The sequence below is a fragment of the Schistocerca cancellata genome, chromosome 4, assembly GCF_023864275.1.
Source record: "Schistocerca cancellata isolate TAMUIC-IGC-003103 chromosome 4, iqSchCanc2.1, whole genome shotgun sequence".
NCBI lineage: Eukaryota > Metazoa > Arthropoda > Insecta > Orthoptera > Acrididae > Schistocerca > Schistocerca cancellata.
Genome location: NC_064629.1, coordinates 740,019,271 through 740,037,642, shown reverse-complemented (window position 1 = coordinate 740,037,642; position 18,372 = coordinate 740,019,271). Strand labels below are relative to the sequence as shown.

Here is an 18,372-nt window from a genome sequence, read left to right as displayed (position 1 = left end):
ACTTCGCAAGGAACTGCTGCTACGAATAAACTATAACTCATTTGGGATGCCACTCGCGTTTTTATTGATATAGACACGAGAAACTGTTCTTGATCACAACATATTGAACATATCTTTCCAAAGTCATTATATCTGGCTAAAATAACATGAAATACATCCTGCCACAGACAACATGTCTGTCTACTGGAACCGTCAGAACTGGAGAATAAAATTACATGAATCAAATACTACTATTACAGACAACATGTCTGTACCTAGCGACGGTCGGCACTGTGGTAAATAAAATTGCATGAAACAAATACTGCTATAACAGACAACCTGTCTGTCTACTGGAACGGTCAGAATTGGAGAGCTGGACTGCCCGAGACACTTCGCGCGCCAAGCCAGCAAGGCGTGACCCGAACGCCACCGAAGTGCATCGGCAGTAATATCGTCAGTCTTTTGTTTTAGTAATACTTTGATTTTAATAATTTTGAAATGACTGATTGATAGCTGGCTGTTGAGAGATGTGTATTTAAAAAAATGAAGTAATTTGGATGACAGGTTTAATTAATAATAGCAACTAAAGTTTAACGTTGTGACGCCCTACTGCCGAACACAGCGGCCAATCACAGAGCAGCAGCATCATGCAGGCGGTCTTTCTCACGGGAATGGTACCGAACCTAACATCTATCACCGGTACCTCATCCCACATTGCGTCATCTCTATGCTTCTTGCATCTCCACTGCCCTGGGAATAGCTTCCTGGAGCCTAATATGATGGCTGAATAAGCCAGAAATATTACACTTGGCACAGGCTGGCAAGAACATGAAATTCCAATCTAATTAATAGCTTAAGAATATTTCATAAATTTCCATTTTCCGCTCAGTCAGCTCAACTAACTAGCTTCAGAAGTAAGTCATTAAACGTGTTAAACAGCCAATCAGTCAGGAAACAGTAGCCGGCCGCAGTAACAGCAACAGGGAACTAACCGATTTTGTGACTTTTACGAGTTCCTAAGCATTAGCGAATTTTATATCATCTGTATGCTTTCATAGTTTAGTTTCTTGAGTTCTTGGTGTTTATTTAATATCTAATAGTCATAGTTCTCGCGTTTCGTTTGCATCGGAAAGTAAACCGATTTTGTGACATTAAAAGTTTCTAATCAGGGACGACTTATTTAGTTTCATCTGAGTGCTTCGGTAGTTAGTTTTTTTAATCTCTGCGTATTAATCTAATTTATTAGACACAGTTCCTGCGTTTTCATCAGGATTTACAGAAGAGTTGAGCGGCACGTGCCGATAGTCTGTTTATCTGCCTAGTTTAGTTTTCCACGGTCTTTAGTATGGACAGAGACTGTGACTGTTGTGTGCGGATGCGAGCCGAGTTGGTGACACTTCGCTCTCAACTGCAGGCAGTGATGGCTTTGGTTACACAGCTTCAGGCTGTAGTGGATAGGCACCACTGTTGTGGGCCAGCCGTGGGGATCCAACAAACATCCAGCATGTCTGAGTCCTTCGATCGGTCCTTACCAGTGGCCAGCCCAGTTACTGCTTGCACTGAGGTTCACCCCTCACCTGTGGTCGAGTGGGAGGTCGCCCAGGGTCATAGCAGGCGGCGAAAGACTTCCCAGGCAGCCGCACATAAGGCCTTCCCTGTTTGTCTGACAAACAGGTTCCAGGTGCTGTCTGTGGCTCACACTGTCACTGAGCCAGATGCTGTCGCCTGTCCTGTTTCAGAGGAAACCTCTCAGCCTGCAAGATCTGGACAATCACAGAGGGTGGGATTATTGATAATTGGGAGCTCCAACGTTAGGTGTGTTATGGGGCCCCTTAGGGACATGGCTGCCAATATGGGAAAGAAAACCAATGTGCACTCCGTGTGCATACCGTGTGGAGTCATTCCAGATGAACGGGTCCTCCCAGATGCCATGAAGAGCACAGGGTGCAGCCAACTGCAGGTGGTTTATCATGTTGGTACCAATGATGTGTTTCACTTTGGATCGGAAGAGATTCTATCTGGTTTCGAGTGGCTAACAGAAGTATTAAAGGCTGCCAGTCTTGCTTGCAAGATGAAAGCAGAGCTGATCATTTGCAGCATAGTCGACAGGACTGATTGTAGACCTCTGGTACAGAACCGAGTGGAGGGTCTGAACCAGAAGCTCAGACGATTCTGCGACACTGTGTAGGCTGCATATTCCTCAAAGGGTGGTTGGGTTTTGGGTTCCGCTGAATAGGTCAGGTATCCACTATACGAAGGAAGCGGCTACAAGGATAGCAGGGGCTGTGTGGCGTGGACTGGGCGTTTTTTCTAGGTTAGAGGGCCTCGGGAAAACACAAGATGGGCTTCAGTCACAAAGTGTGCAGGCCAAACACAGGAAGAACGTAGATACAGGAACCATCGGTATAACAGTTGTAAATTGTCATAGCTGTGTTGTGAAAGTACCAGAGCTACAAGAGCTAATAGAAAGCACTGATGTTCAAATCATTATAGGCACTGAAAGCTTACTAAAGCCGGAGATAAGCTCAGCCGAAATTTTTACGAAGAACCTAACGGTGTTCCGAAAGGAGAGGCTAAACACGGTTGGTGGTGGCGTGTTTGTTGCTGTTAGAAGTAGTTTATCTTGTCGCGGAATTGAAGTAGATAGCTCCTGTGTTAGTATGGGCAGAGATCGTTGTTGGCAACCAGAATAAAATAATGATTGGATCCTTTTACTGACCTTCCAATTCAGATGTTACAGTTGCTGAAAGGTTCAAAAGAAACTTGAGTTTGATTTGAAACTCATACCCGAGCCATTGTATTATAGTTGGTGGTGACTTTAATTCACCCTCGATATTCTGGCGAAAATACATGTTTAATTCTGGAGGTACACATAAAACTTCATCCGAAATTGTGCTAAATGCATTCTCTGAAAATTATTTCGAGCACTTAGTTCATTAGCCCACACGAATAGTAAATGGTTGTGAAAAGACACTTGATCTCTTAGCAACAAATAATCCTAAGTTAATAACTAGCATCCAAACGGATACAGGGATTAGTGAACACAGATTTGTCGTAGCGAGATTGAATATTGTTACCCCCAAGTCTTCCAAAAATAAACAAAAAATCCACCTATTCAATAAAACTTACTGATTTGTCTCTCCCCAAGATTTACAATGAATCTAAGCACAATGGTGTCTTAACTAAGTTGTTTTCGGAGTTCCAAAATGTGTTTTTCTAATTTTAAATTCTCATAGATATGGACCCAAAGAATTTTTAAGTTTCCACCCTATTTATTAACTCCTCACCATGTGTTACACTTGTCATTGGTGTAGTGCCTGTAGATGTATAGAACTGAATATTTTGTGTCTTTTTTATAATTGAGAGTGAGACCATTTTCAGAAAACCAGTCAATGATATTTCTAAGAACTTTGTTTACCATTGCTTCTGTTTCTGTATGTATGCTAGGATTGATTAAAATACGAGTGTCATTTGTAAAAAGAACTACTTCTGCTTCTTGTGTACTAGACTGAAGATGATTTAATATATGAGGAACAGTAGTGGATCTAAGATTGAGCTTTGGAGAACCCCATATGTGATTTCTCCCTAGTCAGAATTATGCCCCAAAACTATATTGCTTGAATTACTAAGTACAACTTTCTGCTTTCTTTTGGTTAGATATGACATTATCAATTGGTTGGCTGTACCATCAGTTGCATAAAACGTCTACTTATCTGGGAGAATACTGTGATTCACACAGTCAAATGTCTTAGAGAAGTCGCAGAAAATACCAGCTGGCACTATTTTATTATTTAATGCTTGTAAAATCTAGGGAGAGAAAGTATAAATGGCATTCTCATTAGAGCAACACTCCTGAAACCCAAACTGTGATTTTATATTCATAAATTCAGTTGTATCATAAAAAGGATTAATAAGCAATCATCTACACCTACATCTACATGGTTACTCTGCATATCGCATTGAAGTGTCTGGCAGAGGGTTCATCGAACCACCTTCACAACCCTCTATTATTCCAATCTTGCATAGTGTGCGGAAAGAACAAACACCTATATCAGGGGTCGGCAAGTAGTTTTCCGTGAGGTACAGATTCGGTGTAAAATTTTTTATGGAGGTCCAGAAAAAAACTAATAATTAAAAGGTACTGTTTTTATTGTGTTTTCAAGTCGAGTTAGTTTCCAAAAAAAGGGTAAAACAAGTAGTTCTCAGTTAATATTGTAATATATTCAATGTGAGAAATTACATCGATGGTCTTGAGCCATTTTTTAAAGTTTGATGTATGAGGGGTACAGCAAATTGCAAAGTATGCCTTCGAGGTGGTCATCCGTCAACCTTCACAGATATGTGTTCTTCGAAAAATTCGTTTTCAAGAACGACGATTCGCATATATATGTCGAACCAAACATAGTGGCCAGATTGATAGCTACTTTCTTACAATTTTCATATTTTTCAGAAACATTTTTATCCCAAAATTCTTCAGTGGATACAGTTTCATACATTTGCAAAGAAATATCTTCATGGAAGTCAATTATCTCCACTTGAACTGAAGACTTTGAAATGCTGAACAACTTAGCAGCCACATCAGTCCATTCTTGCAATGCATCAACTTCATAAGGAAATTTTAGGAATTGAGACAGCTTTCCAATTTCCACTGCGCTCTCTTTGACTAAAACGACAGGTTTGGAATGGTTTAACTGTCTGGGGTCCTATTGGTCGAGCGTGATTTGTTTTGAACTCCATCAACTTTATGAAAATTCAAAAAATGGTTGGAGGGCACTGTTTTAACAACATTTAAGACTACATCATCTTTGTCAATGTTTGATACAAAATTATCTGTACAGGCGTTCTGGCTCTGAGCACTATGGGACTTAACTTCTGAGGTCATCAGTCCCCTAGAACTTAGAACTACTCAAACCTAACTAACCTAAGGACATCACACACATCCATGCCCGAGGCAGCATTCGAACCTGCGACTGTAGCGGTCGCGCGGTTCCAGACTGTAGCGCCCAGAAGCGCTCGGCCACTCTGGCTGGCCAGGCGTTCTGCCTGGTAGGCTTACAGTTAAGGCAATTGTAACAGTATGACTTGAGGGTATCTAGCAGTATTCTACTTTTAGAATTTCGCACCATCACATCTATATTAATGTCACCAAATATTAAAATTTTATGATTCTTATATCTAAGGAAGTACATAAAGAGATTATCTACATGTTTGGCAATAACATTGGCACCAGTTTTGCATAGATACTACAACAATCTTGCTTTTGGGGAAGGGAACAGCAGCAATTTCAATTTCTCCTTCATGTACTAAATCCTTGAGGTCTATTATCTTAACTGTATGTTTGAGACCACTTTTCATTAGTATTGACACTCCTCCATTTTCCATAACTGATCTAAAACAAGCAGTTAAAAATTTAAAGCCAACAGGAATGTACATCATGAATCCATGTGCTTTAAGTCAGTAGTCATTTAGGCACAGAATATCACAGAGCAAGTCTTCTAAAACTAGTTCAAGTTCATACAGTTTATTTCTCACTGACTGTATGTTTATATGAAAGAAGAACGGATGATCACAGTCTTCTTTTGATTGTGGTACAGGTTTCTCATAATCTGACTTTATAGTTAATGGTAGTGGTGGTTAAGTATTGCACAAACAAAAAATATGTCCGAATGTTAGGCAGACTTTAAGAAATACCTGTATTTCTAGTCGGATGGGGGGTGGGGGAGGATATTTTTTTCTCCGTCGGCATCAGAAGTCCTCTATACCTGTCTGCGTATGCACATAAGAGAATAAGACTAAAACACAGATAGATCTTAATATTCATATCTTTTACTTAGGGTGTAGCCGAAGCTACAGTTGTGTACTTAAACTATCCTTTGCGGATACTGCTCCGAGAGTTTTGGAGCTGTTCAGTGAAGAATTATTCACAACATTCAACCGTATATTTTTGATAACGTTTTATAGCCACTAAGTAGGTCTTGTTTTCGTAGTCAATGGATCGCGATAACCGCAAAGCGAGGCAACAATGATTTGTCATACGTCTCTCAAGGTGCATAACATGACTCATAACGCATTTCTAAATGTGTATGTGAAAACTTCTTTCTTTACGAGGAACTTTAATCACAATGTATTTTTAAATATGGATCATATAACCGAAGTACCGTACTGTCTGTCACAGTGAAAGTTCGTGTTTATGCAAAAACAATTAGGGCCATTTTCAGTTTGTCAATGTTGGCTGTATGTTTTGCTGCCAATCGTCTGTTAGTAAGCTAAGGTAGAAGGTGTAGGCTGTAGTGTATATTTTCGTGTGTTGAGAAGGTAGATGCGTGTTGCTGGAAAAAGAACCAGTGCTGCGAAAGACTGTTGTTTTTTTTCTTCTTTTTTTCGACGGTCGCGTTCACAAGTCGTTTTTGTTGTATCTCTTACGCACTATAAATAAATCACTTGTCGAATTTAGTCTGTGTGACAGTAATGCATTTATTTTATGCAAAAATGTTTCATAAAATAACGTGAATGCAGGATATGCCTGATGACATTTGTTCCGCGGTGTTGATTAGAAACACAAGTTTGGAATTCCGACACCAGGACCGAGTGTGACTATGACGTCTATGCTCCCGTTTACACCTCCAATTGTGAAAAGATTATTAGGGTGGAAGAAAGGGGAAGGCGAGGATAAGTGGAGCGAGAAAGCAGTGAAAAGTTTAGTGAAGAAACTGAAAAAGACAGGAGGATTGGAAGAACTCGAGAAAGCAATTACAACACAAGACATCAATACCAGATGCATCACCATCCCTAGGTAAGTGTAGCCGAGAAAGTTTCAGTTACAGAATATGACTTACAAACAACATATAGCTTGTGAAGTCTTCAGCATTCGTGACGCAGTTGAGAAATTTTATGTTTTCGGTACTTTTCTCGTCATTTGTTTATAAATGGCAAACAATCTTTCTGAAGTAAAACGCGGCTTTTTAACTCATTCGTCGCCTCTTTGAAGGTACTATTTGATCGCTTGTAGATAGTAAATCTCTAAGCTATCTGCCTCTCAGACTACTTTAAAGGTCCATGTTATTTGTGGACTGTGAAGTGTATTTACAAAATTCACTGGTTGCTGTAAGCCCTCTCCACCCTTACGCTCATAAAACTCGTTGTTTGGACGACATTGTAAAAGAAAATAAATAAATTATTCATTTTGTTTTATTTTGCAGTTGAACACAATACAGTTTATATTAGTGTTACTACTTGGAACTTGTGCACTATATTATCATGCTGTAACAAAGATCTCTCTAAAATGTTCTTTGACAATTGTACTCAATAACTCTACTACCGAAAATATCCTTGTATATTAATAGATCCAAGTAAAGAACAGAAGAGCATGCCATCCATACAGATAGTATAACGTGTATGTATTTGAGTAAACTGTCTATTGTATCATTCAAACACATGTACAGTTGTCACTAACGGATTGTAATTACCACGAGGGAAGTGTCATAGGATGTATGCTAGAAATTAGGTAAGCATAATGTACTAATGAAGGTTTTGAATTTTGGTTTAAAAATCTGATATGAGATACTAAAAACTGATCATATGTTGTGTTATTTTGAAATGGAAGATAGCATGTTTCATTGATTACATTAAACACTGTGTTTAGAGAGGCTCCAAAAAGAAATATTCATGCTTTATACATTAATTGTGTCACCTACATGTACTGCATTGGTATTGGAAAGGGATATAGTGATCAATAAGAAATTAATTCTGTTATTGTGGTTCTTAAAATCAAACAAATAATCAAAACTGTGGTAACACAACAAAAATTGTTTGTTTAAGCTTGAACAATATCTTTATTAAGACAGATTTTCCATGTTTGGAAGGATGAAGGAATATCTACTGTATAATAGTGTAGGACCTTTGTGTCTTGTGCATCGTAAAGAAGTGTTTATAGTACAGATGCAACAAAGGTTCCATAAATTCATAAACCAGTATTGAGTTTTTGCATACAAGTGTTATGCATCACAAATCTTGTTATACTGGCATGCTGCTATATTACTCTATTTATTTCTAAATGTTTTGTGTTAGTGAATTTCATATTATTTGTTGTTTAAAAACTGAGAGATGTTGCAATTTATTTTATAAAAGGGGGCATTTGTGGCTCTGATGTTTTCCGTAAATGTGGTCCTGTAATCTGGAAGACATTTCAAAGTGTAATACTAAAATAAATTGGTCCAGTAAAGAGTCCCATTATTGCTCATATATGTCAATTTCAGTGTGGAGTTTTTGAATTGATTGATTATTTATTCATCCTATTGAGTATATCAGTACATTTTTGTACAGTTTGTATGGGATGTGGAAGATGTATCATTGCAAAATAAACATAACTATCAGGGAGAGATCAGCTATTTACAAAATGAACAAACATAACAAAGTTACAATTTGTAATGTCTAAAAAATTAAAATGTTTGTAGTCATATGAATTCTGGTTTGTGGGCTACAGCATGCAGACCATAAATAGCTATGCTTAAGTTACATATACACAAACAAATTATATGGATTTAAAGCATTGGAACTTTGTTTCTAGAAATTCTTTATAGAGTTTATTCATCTTTGAACATTTTACATGATATCGGTGTAAATGTTTACATATAATGCTAAGATACATAAGGCATGTAAAATTTCATAATATTGACATCAGTGACACATTACTACTGATAATGTGACAATTATGTATGCAGAAACTTTTTAACCAACTATTTGTTACAACTTACTACAACAGTAATTAGTCAGAACTTTGTCACTTAAATGTGATTTCTCATACACTTTTAGCGGGTAGTATGCTTTCTTCGTAAAACACTGCAAAAATAATTTTAAATGTACTGTAGGGAACAGAATGAGCAGCTTTCAGAAGTCTATTGAAAAATCTGGGGCCTAGCAAGCAATGGTATAAATAAAGTATTTTTCGATGTAACATTCATTTCTTTCGTTGATCTAATGGAAATCAGGTCTTTTCGGATATAGTTATATGATTTGATATCTGCTTAGTTTTTTTTCTAATAATTTTGTTATTGAGTGGGAAGCACTATAACTAAGTTTTGCTTCTTGTGTTATAAAAGTGGCAATTGAAGTTTTTCTGTAGGAACTCTAAATGATGCATGGTGAAACAAGTTAAATTGGTGAGACAAGTTGAGACAACTACATATAGGAATGCTTGTGGAATTTTTAAAACTGTTTGAAAAGTAGACTACTGTATTAATATATGTTTATAAATAAGAATGTTCTCTTTGTTTAAGTGTAAGTGACTCAGATCTGTATTCCTCAAAAATCAACAATAGCTTATCACAGACTGGGCACACTATATTTGTTACGAGGTGGACATACTTGTCAAACAATACTGTTAACAAGAATTTCTTTTCTCTTTGGGTGTTGCCAATCATGTTCATTTCTTGTGGATTGGCTCTAATACAATTAATAAAAAATCACAATTAAATGTTTTTAAAAGCCTGATCTGTCTATTGAGCTATGTCATAACCTATGCAAGATTCTGTCAATTGTGGTATTGTCTGCACAGTGTGATGGTTAGCGAGTGATATGAAACATAAACTTATGTTGCATATTAGTTCGATTGTGATTTTACACAGAAATTGTAACATTATGGTCTCTGTGTTAGGAGTTTCACACAGTGCTTTATCTATTGAATTTTTGTGCCTCTAAATTGGAATGATCCTTCAAAGGTTAGATCCTTGTACCTATTTTGAACTTCAGTGTTTCTATATTAGGATAGATCTAGAGCAATGGATAGGGTCAGCCATAGTCAAACGTAAGGAAACATACTTTTTATCTGCACCTGTCTTTTTGTGGAGTTCGGTATCAGTTCCATGCTGAATTGTAAATCATGAGATCTGTGACACTGTTCACTCTGCAATCAGATTTTTCTGTTTCCTCCATAGATTATTCATGCTACATTACAATGATTGTTTACAAAAACCACAGCTGCTGATAACCCCTTCTTTGAATTCTTGTCAGGTACGAGCAGATGGTCAATTTTCAATTCCCTAACAGAGGTTAATAAGAATGTAGAAATATAAGTGAAAACACTGATGTGTATGTAAAATGGCCTCCATATCCTTGCCACATCAAATTACGATAAAAATTCAAGCTACCAACTATAACCTTTTGATCTTTGTCAGGATGTTGTCAAAGAAACTGTGTTCTCCAACAATTATGATCGTGCTATCTGTATTACCACCACTGCCAAAACAACAACAACATGAGGTGTTTGTTTTATGTTTCTTTTCTACTGCAAGACTGGATAACTAATGAGGACATATTGAATCAACTTGGAAAGAAAAGAAAGTTATGGCACAGCTTGACTGAAGGAAGGGGATTATTCATAGAACATCCTGAGGCATCAAGGGATCACCAGTTTGTCACTAGAAGACAGGATGGAGTTTTTAAAAAAATGTAGATGGAATCCGAAGCTTGAATACAGCAAGCAGTTGCAAATCGGTATACGCTGCAGCAGGTGCACGAAATGAAGAGACTTGCACAGGAGAGATTAATGATGTGGAGAGCCACATCAGAACAGTCTTAGGACTGAGGACTATGCCAACAACAACAACAACATGCTACCAAAGACAATAACTGATCAGGTTTAAAATGGTTCACACCAAATTCAACCTAACCTTAGAAAATACATTTTGTTTAAGTCCACACTATTAGCAGTGAAGAATGGCAGTGTGCTCTAAATGTAGGGAAATGTATGTTAATACAAATAAATTCTGTGTGCTGCATGACACAGTCATGTCGATTAAATATCTGGGCATAGGAAAGGGAATGGGCATACCAGGACAGTTATAGGGAAAGTGAATGGTTGACTTCAGTTTATTGAGAGAATTTTAGGAAAGTGCAGCTCATCTACATAAGGACCACGTATAGAACGCTAGTGCTACCCATTCTCAGGTACTGCTCTAGTGTGCGGAATCCACACCAGGTTGCATTAAAGGAAGGCATTAAAGCAATTTAGAGGGGTGCTGCTAGATTTGTTACTTGTAGATTCGATCAATGCTTTGTAAAATCACATGGAAGCAGGGACAATGATGCTTGTGTTGTGAGGCACTATTCAGAAAATTTAGATAACTGACATTGAAGCTGACTGCATAACAAATCTACTGCCACCAATGTAAAGACCCCAAATGTAAGAGAAATTAGCGCTCTTATGGAGGCATATAGACAATGGTTTTTCCTTCCCTCCATTTGCGAGCAGAACAGGAAAGGAAATGACTGGTGGTGGTACAAAATACCTTCTACCATGCATCAGACAGAGGATTGTGGAGTGTGTATGTAGATGTAGATGATATCCTGGACAGTGACACAGAGAATTTTTGTTGAGAACCTTACGCACTGTCCATCCTCCATTGCTGGCCAAACACTGGCAGTGAAAATTTCCACCACTGGGATTCTCACTGGCGTACATCAGAGTCGAGTGCCACGGCATGAGTGTGTATTCGCGACATCAGCTTTGGAGGCGGGAAGTCGTTACATTACTTGAAAAACAGCTGAATAACATATTAAGAAAATAAACTTGTTTTTAATAGAGTAGCAGTGTTTCTGTTAATTATGGTACTTTAGGTCACAAATTTGTAAAATTCTTTGACGAGTAAGTTCTTAAATATAGTGCTGTGGTCTTCTTTTGGAAAACTTTTTCTTTCCCAGGATCACAAGGAAGGATAGATTACTGGTTTCAGCCAGTTGTAGGGCCATCTTCAGATCTGAAGAGAAATTAGATTACATTCAGTTCTCATTCTGTAGACCCAAAAATGAGATCATTCTTGTGGGTGTGGACTGTGTCAAAAAGTATAACATAAAAAAGTAGAACATTTGAATATAATATTCACTTCCCTGATCATTTGTTAGCAGCGTGTCAAGATACGTGATTACATTACAGTAAACAGGAACTGCTAATATTTACAGAACTAATATACCGACTGAATGAAACATACTTATGCAGAAGGCTACAGACCAGTGTTCATAAAATGAAGAACAGATAAAATTAATTGTTCCAAAATAGTAGTAAGAGTGCATGCCATGTAATAGAAACCAGTGTCTACATCAGTTAATAGAGCAAAATGCTTTGTCATAGTCATGTTTACAATTCTAAATGGCAAGATAAAATTGAGTAAAGTAGTGGAAATAAACCAGTCACAGTATATACTAGACAGTTTTGAATACACACGACTCAATAATTGCAGTTACAATATGTATATACACTGTACACCATTTCATTGTGCAGTATAACAGAGTGAATAGTACAAAATTTCTTCCCAGTTGTGAATATTTTTGATATCGGCTGTATTAAGTGTGGAAATCATTCCTTGGACATGAACATTTGTGCCAGCACAATTTTTTATGTATCACCAAAAGGAATTATCTGCATGCCTGATACAGGTGATGTCAAAATTATTTGCAATTGCAGCTAAATTCCATAATATTACTACAGCTGCAGATAGCCACCAATGTGTGTGCATGTCTGAAAGAACAGACATTGTAATAATAAGAGTGAATAATATCGTATGGATAATGGGCCACATATTATTATACTTAGATTACAGGGTATTAACATAGACATCAAGCTGCAAACACAACTTCATAACACAACTTTCTCAGATGGGATCTTCTTAAGTTCAGAATAGGTCCCTCAGTGGTTTTACTTTTTTTACGATAAGACTGAATAAATTAATATTATATAACCTCTCCATATTTTTTTCACTTAACAGATATCTGCGCCTTGTGTTAATAAATAAATTTTTTGACAATCTCTTAGAATTATGTAGACTCTCGCATTGTGTACGTCTTGAGCATTTGTAATGTGTGGAATTATTGTGGTATACCCATATCTGCCTCCGCCAACATAATAACATAGACTTCATTCTACATACACTGTATTATCTGCAACTGTTGTGTTAAATTAGGTTATATTTCTGTTGTTTTGTAAACGGAAAATGTTGTACTTGTAGTGTTTTGACAGCCATTTTTGTTACATTAATGCATATATACTACATAGAACATGATGGAACACATCAGTCTCTACATATTGTTCACTTATGTTGCTTTTATCTAAGATGGCACTATAGTACCCTTCACCTTCTCGTTGTACATCTCCACATGTGCTTACGGTACTTGTACCTGGCTATGTAGTGCAGACTTAATAGGAGAACTTCCCCAAATATCATCTTTTCAGCCTCAAGATAGGTCTCTCAACCAATCAACAAAACAGGAGATTAGAACAGTACTTTATAGTAATGAACCCAGCAATGCATCACGATTACTAAATACAAAGGGTATCGGGGAAGTTTTGCAATACAACTTTACCTATTTAATTTTTTCGAAGTAATTTCTGCCACGTTGAATACACCTCTCCATCGTCTGAAACCACTGAAAGCTATATTTGTGACAGTCTTTTTTTTTTTTTTTTTGCACCTATTTGCCACTCAGCATCTCCGCTATTTGGTGAGTGGCAACTTCCCTTTTCACAATACTGTTACCTTCCATCCTGGATTTTCCATTGTTTGAAAGGACAAATCCGTGATTTTGATATCTTCAATGGTCGAGGATGATTCAATTGATGCATCTACTGGAGATATAAGGAAACCCAAAATAGCCGCTTTTTACAACCAGACAAAAGTTGGTGATGGTGTAGTGGAACAGCTCTGCGTACACTATTCTTTGGTGATGGAGATGGTATGCCGTTATTTTCTTTGATCTTCTGAACTTGTCTGGGATAAGATGCATTGTGCATATACTTAATGAATAGTGGCTATAAAACATTCAAACAAGATAATTTTACACAATCATTTCGATGAGAGCTGGTTTCATCCCAGATTCAAAGGCACATCAAACATTTTAAGGTGACAGTTGAAATTAGGAAAAGCGGTACCCTTATACTCGAGACAGATGTACTAAAATTCAGTCAACCTGAACACTGGCCTGTAGGTTCTAGGGGAAGATGCCAGTTCTGTGGCCAAGTGAAAAGCAAAAATGCAAGGAGGTCTTGCTCAAACTGTCTAAAGTGGATATGCTAAGCTCATTGTTTCAATGTGTGGAATGACTGTTTCAAGAGATTGTATTTTCATTTATTAATTTTGTAAAATTCAACTGGTATATCATCAAATTTATGTTTTACTAATATTTTATGTTTCATATCTGTACTCATTTTTATACAAACTAAGATTAATATTTGTTTAACAGTGAAGCTTTTTAAGATATAATTTGCTTTTTTTAAATTACATATTATGGCAGTAGTACAACAGTATAAAGATAATAGATTGTAGTCATATAACATTGGAAAAACTCAATGGATGACTATTGTCACGGACATGACCTATCATGTAACTTTTTAGGCACGACCACTGGAGGGTTAATAATCCCTACCAATTTACCCATTCATTTTAAGTGAGTTCATTATTTCCCAATCAAGGTTTCACGTGCAGTAACAGTAAACAAGGCTCAAGCTCAGAGAGAGAGAGATGCGAGGAGATGGGTGGTGAAAGGGGGGAGAAGAGGAGATGGACAGTGGGAGGGAGGGGGGGAGGGGGAGATCAGGGTGTTTATACAATTCCCATAAATACAAAGGGTACTAGGAAAGTTTTGCAATAGGATGCAATTATAAGTCGCAGGAAGCTAATTGCTGTTGTGCTCAGAGAATATTTCATACTTGCATTGTAGCTGCTGTGCCAAGTCTGTAAGCGCAGTCGTTCACTAGTAGGGTATGAAGTGCTTTTTATGGCATCGTCAGCACGAAGTGAGATTCGGGCAGTTTAGCGGTACAACTTTGCGAACGGTCTGAACGTAGACCAGTGCTTTGAAGAAATGACACTTGCACTCGATGATGTGTTTCCATATTGTACAACTATATTCATGTGGTACACAGAATTCCAAAGAGGAACTTTCACTCTGGAGGATACCGAGAGGACAGGAAGGCCACAATCATCAGTTACAGAGGAATATGTTGATGCTGTGAGGAAAATGCTAGATGAACACAGGCAAGTGACCTCTAAGCAGATGGAGGATACCTTAGGACTAAATGCACTAGCAATTTGTTCTATTCTGTGTGGTCATTTGCAAGTAAAGAAACTTTGTTGTCTCTGGGTGCTGACATGTGACTTGGTGCCGAGGGATGTTAAAGAAGTTTTCTAGAGGACACTCTTCAGTATGTGTATAACATCATGACAGGTGATGAGACTTGGCTGTACTATTATGATGTGCTGACTAAGACTAAAAAAAAAAGCTTGGGTCTTTGAAGGTGACAACACAGCCAATAACTGCCAGAAAATCACGATCAGTAAAGAAGAAAATGATAACTGTTTTTTTTTTTTTTTTTTTTTTTTTTTTTTTTTTTTTTTTTTTTTTTTTTTTTTTTTTTTTTTCAAATTGAACGGAATTAAGGAACATGTTGTTTTGGACACACAGAACACAGTCACAGCTGAGTGATACACTGAGCAGTGCCTGCCCAAAGTCATCCAATCTTTGAAGAACCTGTGACTGAAGTCAAGAATGGACACTTGGTTCCTTCATCGTGATGACGCTTCAGCTCACCACGCCAAAGTGTACGCCAAATATTTGAAGGGTAGAGGAATGAAACTTCGTGAACACCCTCCTTACAGTCCAGAACTTGGTCCCTGTAACTTTGCACTATTCCCGCATGTGAAAATGAAGCTGAAAGGATTTGTTCTTCTTTTGGGTTTGCGGAGTCTTACTTTTTTGAAGACCAAAAACTGAAGTGGAGGAAATCTTTTGGCAGTTCCCTCTTATATACAGGGTGAAACAAAATTCGCGCACTTGGACTTCCCAGCACGACTCCTCCCATACCAGCTATAAAAAGTCCGCCCCCGGTAGCTGAGTGGACAGCCTGACAGGATGTCAATCCTAATGGCCCAGGTTCGATTCCTGGCTGGGTCGGAGATTTTCTCCGCTTAGGGACTGGCTGTTGTGTTGCCCTAATCATCATTATTTCATCCCTATCGATGCGCAAGTAGCCGAAGTGGCGTCAAATCGAAATATTTGCTTCCGGCGAACGGTCTACCCGATGGGAGGCCCTAGTCACATGACATTTATTTATTTATTTAGCAATAACAAAATTTCTCTCTCAAAATTTTGTGTGGCGAGTACATCTGGCAGAAAAAGTATGTTAAAGAGTGGCAATCTGGCAACACTGTACCCACATGTATGGTAACTACCTCTGTCAGCAGGAATTAGTTGTGCTGTACAATTGGCACAGTGGATAAAGTTTTAGGTTCGCATGCAGGAGGTCTAGGGTTCGATCCCGGGTTACACTGCATTTTTTAATTTGCTAATTTCATTCTGATATTTCATACTGTAATGTACACTGTTTCTTAGGTAACATGTATCCTTCATTTACATTTTGTAATGCTGGACATAACAAATTCTTTGTTAGACAAATAAGAAATAGACAGTTGAAACAAATGATCTGTCATAGGACAGGATAACTACAAAAACAATATCAATTTCGAGATGCTAAAAACAGACAGCACAGTACAATAACACACCATCTACTTGTAATTTATACTACATGTAATGTGAGCGCTCAGATGTCGCACATTAGCAGTGAGTGACAATAATAATGTCCCATTTTAATGACAGTATGACCTTCACAACAGAATACATTGTCCTCGGAACAACAGATGCTCAAAGCGACCTCCCTGCACTTTCAAACATTGCACAATCTGCCAGATCATACAGCTCTAGACCTTTTGCAGCAAAGCTGCAAAGTAACAAGAGCAGCACAAACACGTGCTACCAATTCCTCCACAGTCATCAGCAGAGTAGAGTACATGTGCTCCTTCAGGTGTCCCCACGGGAAGAAATCCAGGGGATTTAGGTCAGGTGAACACGGTAGCCATGCAACTGGACCTCCATGTCCAAGCAATTTCTCTGGAAATGTTCTGTCCAAATACGGTCACACATTAATTACAGAGTGCAGAGGTGCACCATCGTGTTGGAACTGTGTCCTCTGCTGAATGTGTAGTGGAATATCTTCCAGCGCATTGGGCTGATAGTTTTAGAAAAATGCAGGATATCTTTGTGCAGTCAACCGGTCAGGCAACATGTAGGGGCCCTAACACCAGTTGCCCAATATTACGGCCCAGACGTTGATAGCAAAGCGAACGTGATATTCACGGTCGCAGGTGACGTTGTGAGAGTTAACAACACACCAGTGGTGGGCATTGTACATATTGAAGACACCCTCGTGAGTGAATGCTTCATCTGACCAAATTACGGTGTTCACGTAGTCATCGTTGGCTTCCTGTTGTTGTTGGAACCATTGGATTCTGTTATGAACGTGTTACTCTGCTCGCAACTAGTCCCTGTCTGGTGCACAGTGAATACAGTATAAACACGCCATCAGTTCTGTGTGCTGTTCCACATAATGCGCTTTACCCCTTGACAGATATTGTTCTGAATGATTCATCCCGACACCGCTAACTGTGAAATGTTCGGTTTCGAATTACGCTGTTTCCCTAATGGTAACAGACAGGATGTTTCCACAATCCCATCAATAGAGTAATAAAAACAATAATCATAATCCATTGAGATACATACTAAACAACATGCAGTTACCTGACTCAGTGCTGAAAGGCGTAATTAGAGGGACCATGGTGATAACACACACAAATAGTAACAGAGTTTGGACATTATTCGCAAAGCATGTTGCAAATCCCACTGGTAACGTAAGGCCCTAGCAAAACATAATGGACCTGAACGAGGCAAGAATAATAATTGTTGGTACTAATCTGTGGGACAATTGAAGGAGGGTACAAAGAAAACAGGTTTCGCATCTACATAGTAGATGAAGTGGTGTGAATAAGTTTATGCCCACGACGTGGAAAGGACTTCTTTCAAAGCTGACCAATCTTCCATTTCTATGATTGTAGGAAGTGAAAATGTTTTCTAGAGGACCCACTGCAATCACTGTTGACGATTAAGGTGCCAGATACTGTACCACCTGGACTACATTTACCAAATAAAAAACATATGCCTCAACCCAGAATCGAGCCATCGACTTCCAGCATGCTAATCCAAAACTCTATCCACTGCACCAATTGTACAGCAGTACTAACATCTGTGGGCAGAGGTAGTTACCCTACATGTGGTTATAGTGTTGCCAGATTGCCACTCTTTAACGTCCTTTTTCTGCCGGATGTACCTGCCAGACGAAATTTTTTGAGCGAGATTTTTTTTATCGCTGGCATGTGAGGAGTCGCACTGCGAAGCCTGAGTGCATGAATTTTGCTTTACCATGTATATATTTTTCAAAATAATGCTTTCACACGAAGAATGCTGGAAAACCAGTTATCACTAGTAATATTCCTATTAGAGCCATAAATTGGTTTT

The 18,372-nt window shown here is 38.2% G+C and overlaps 1 protein-coding gene across 3 annotated transcripts in view; it reads left to right on the top strand.

Moving 5' to 3' along the window:
• Window positions 1–6,042: 6,042 nt before the first annotated feature.
• LOC126183880 (mothers against decapentaplegic homolog 3-like) overlaps window positions 6,043–18,372 on the top strand; it is a 216,129-nt gene continuing 203,799 nt past the window's right edge. Inside the window, exon 1 of one of the 3 annotated variants that reach the window (XM_049926184.1) lies at window positions 6,043–6,772. In XM_049926184.1, coding sequence (XP_049782141.1) covers window positions 6,576–6,772 — 197 coding nt within the window. In that variant the 5' untranslated portion in view covers window positions 6,043–6,575. Of the gene's footprint in view, window positions 6,773–7,326; window positions 7,484–18,372 lie in introns of those variants that run through there. The other 2 variants (XM_049926183.1, XM_049926185.1) reach the window with 2 other exon arrangements.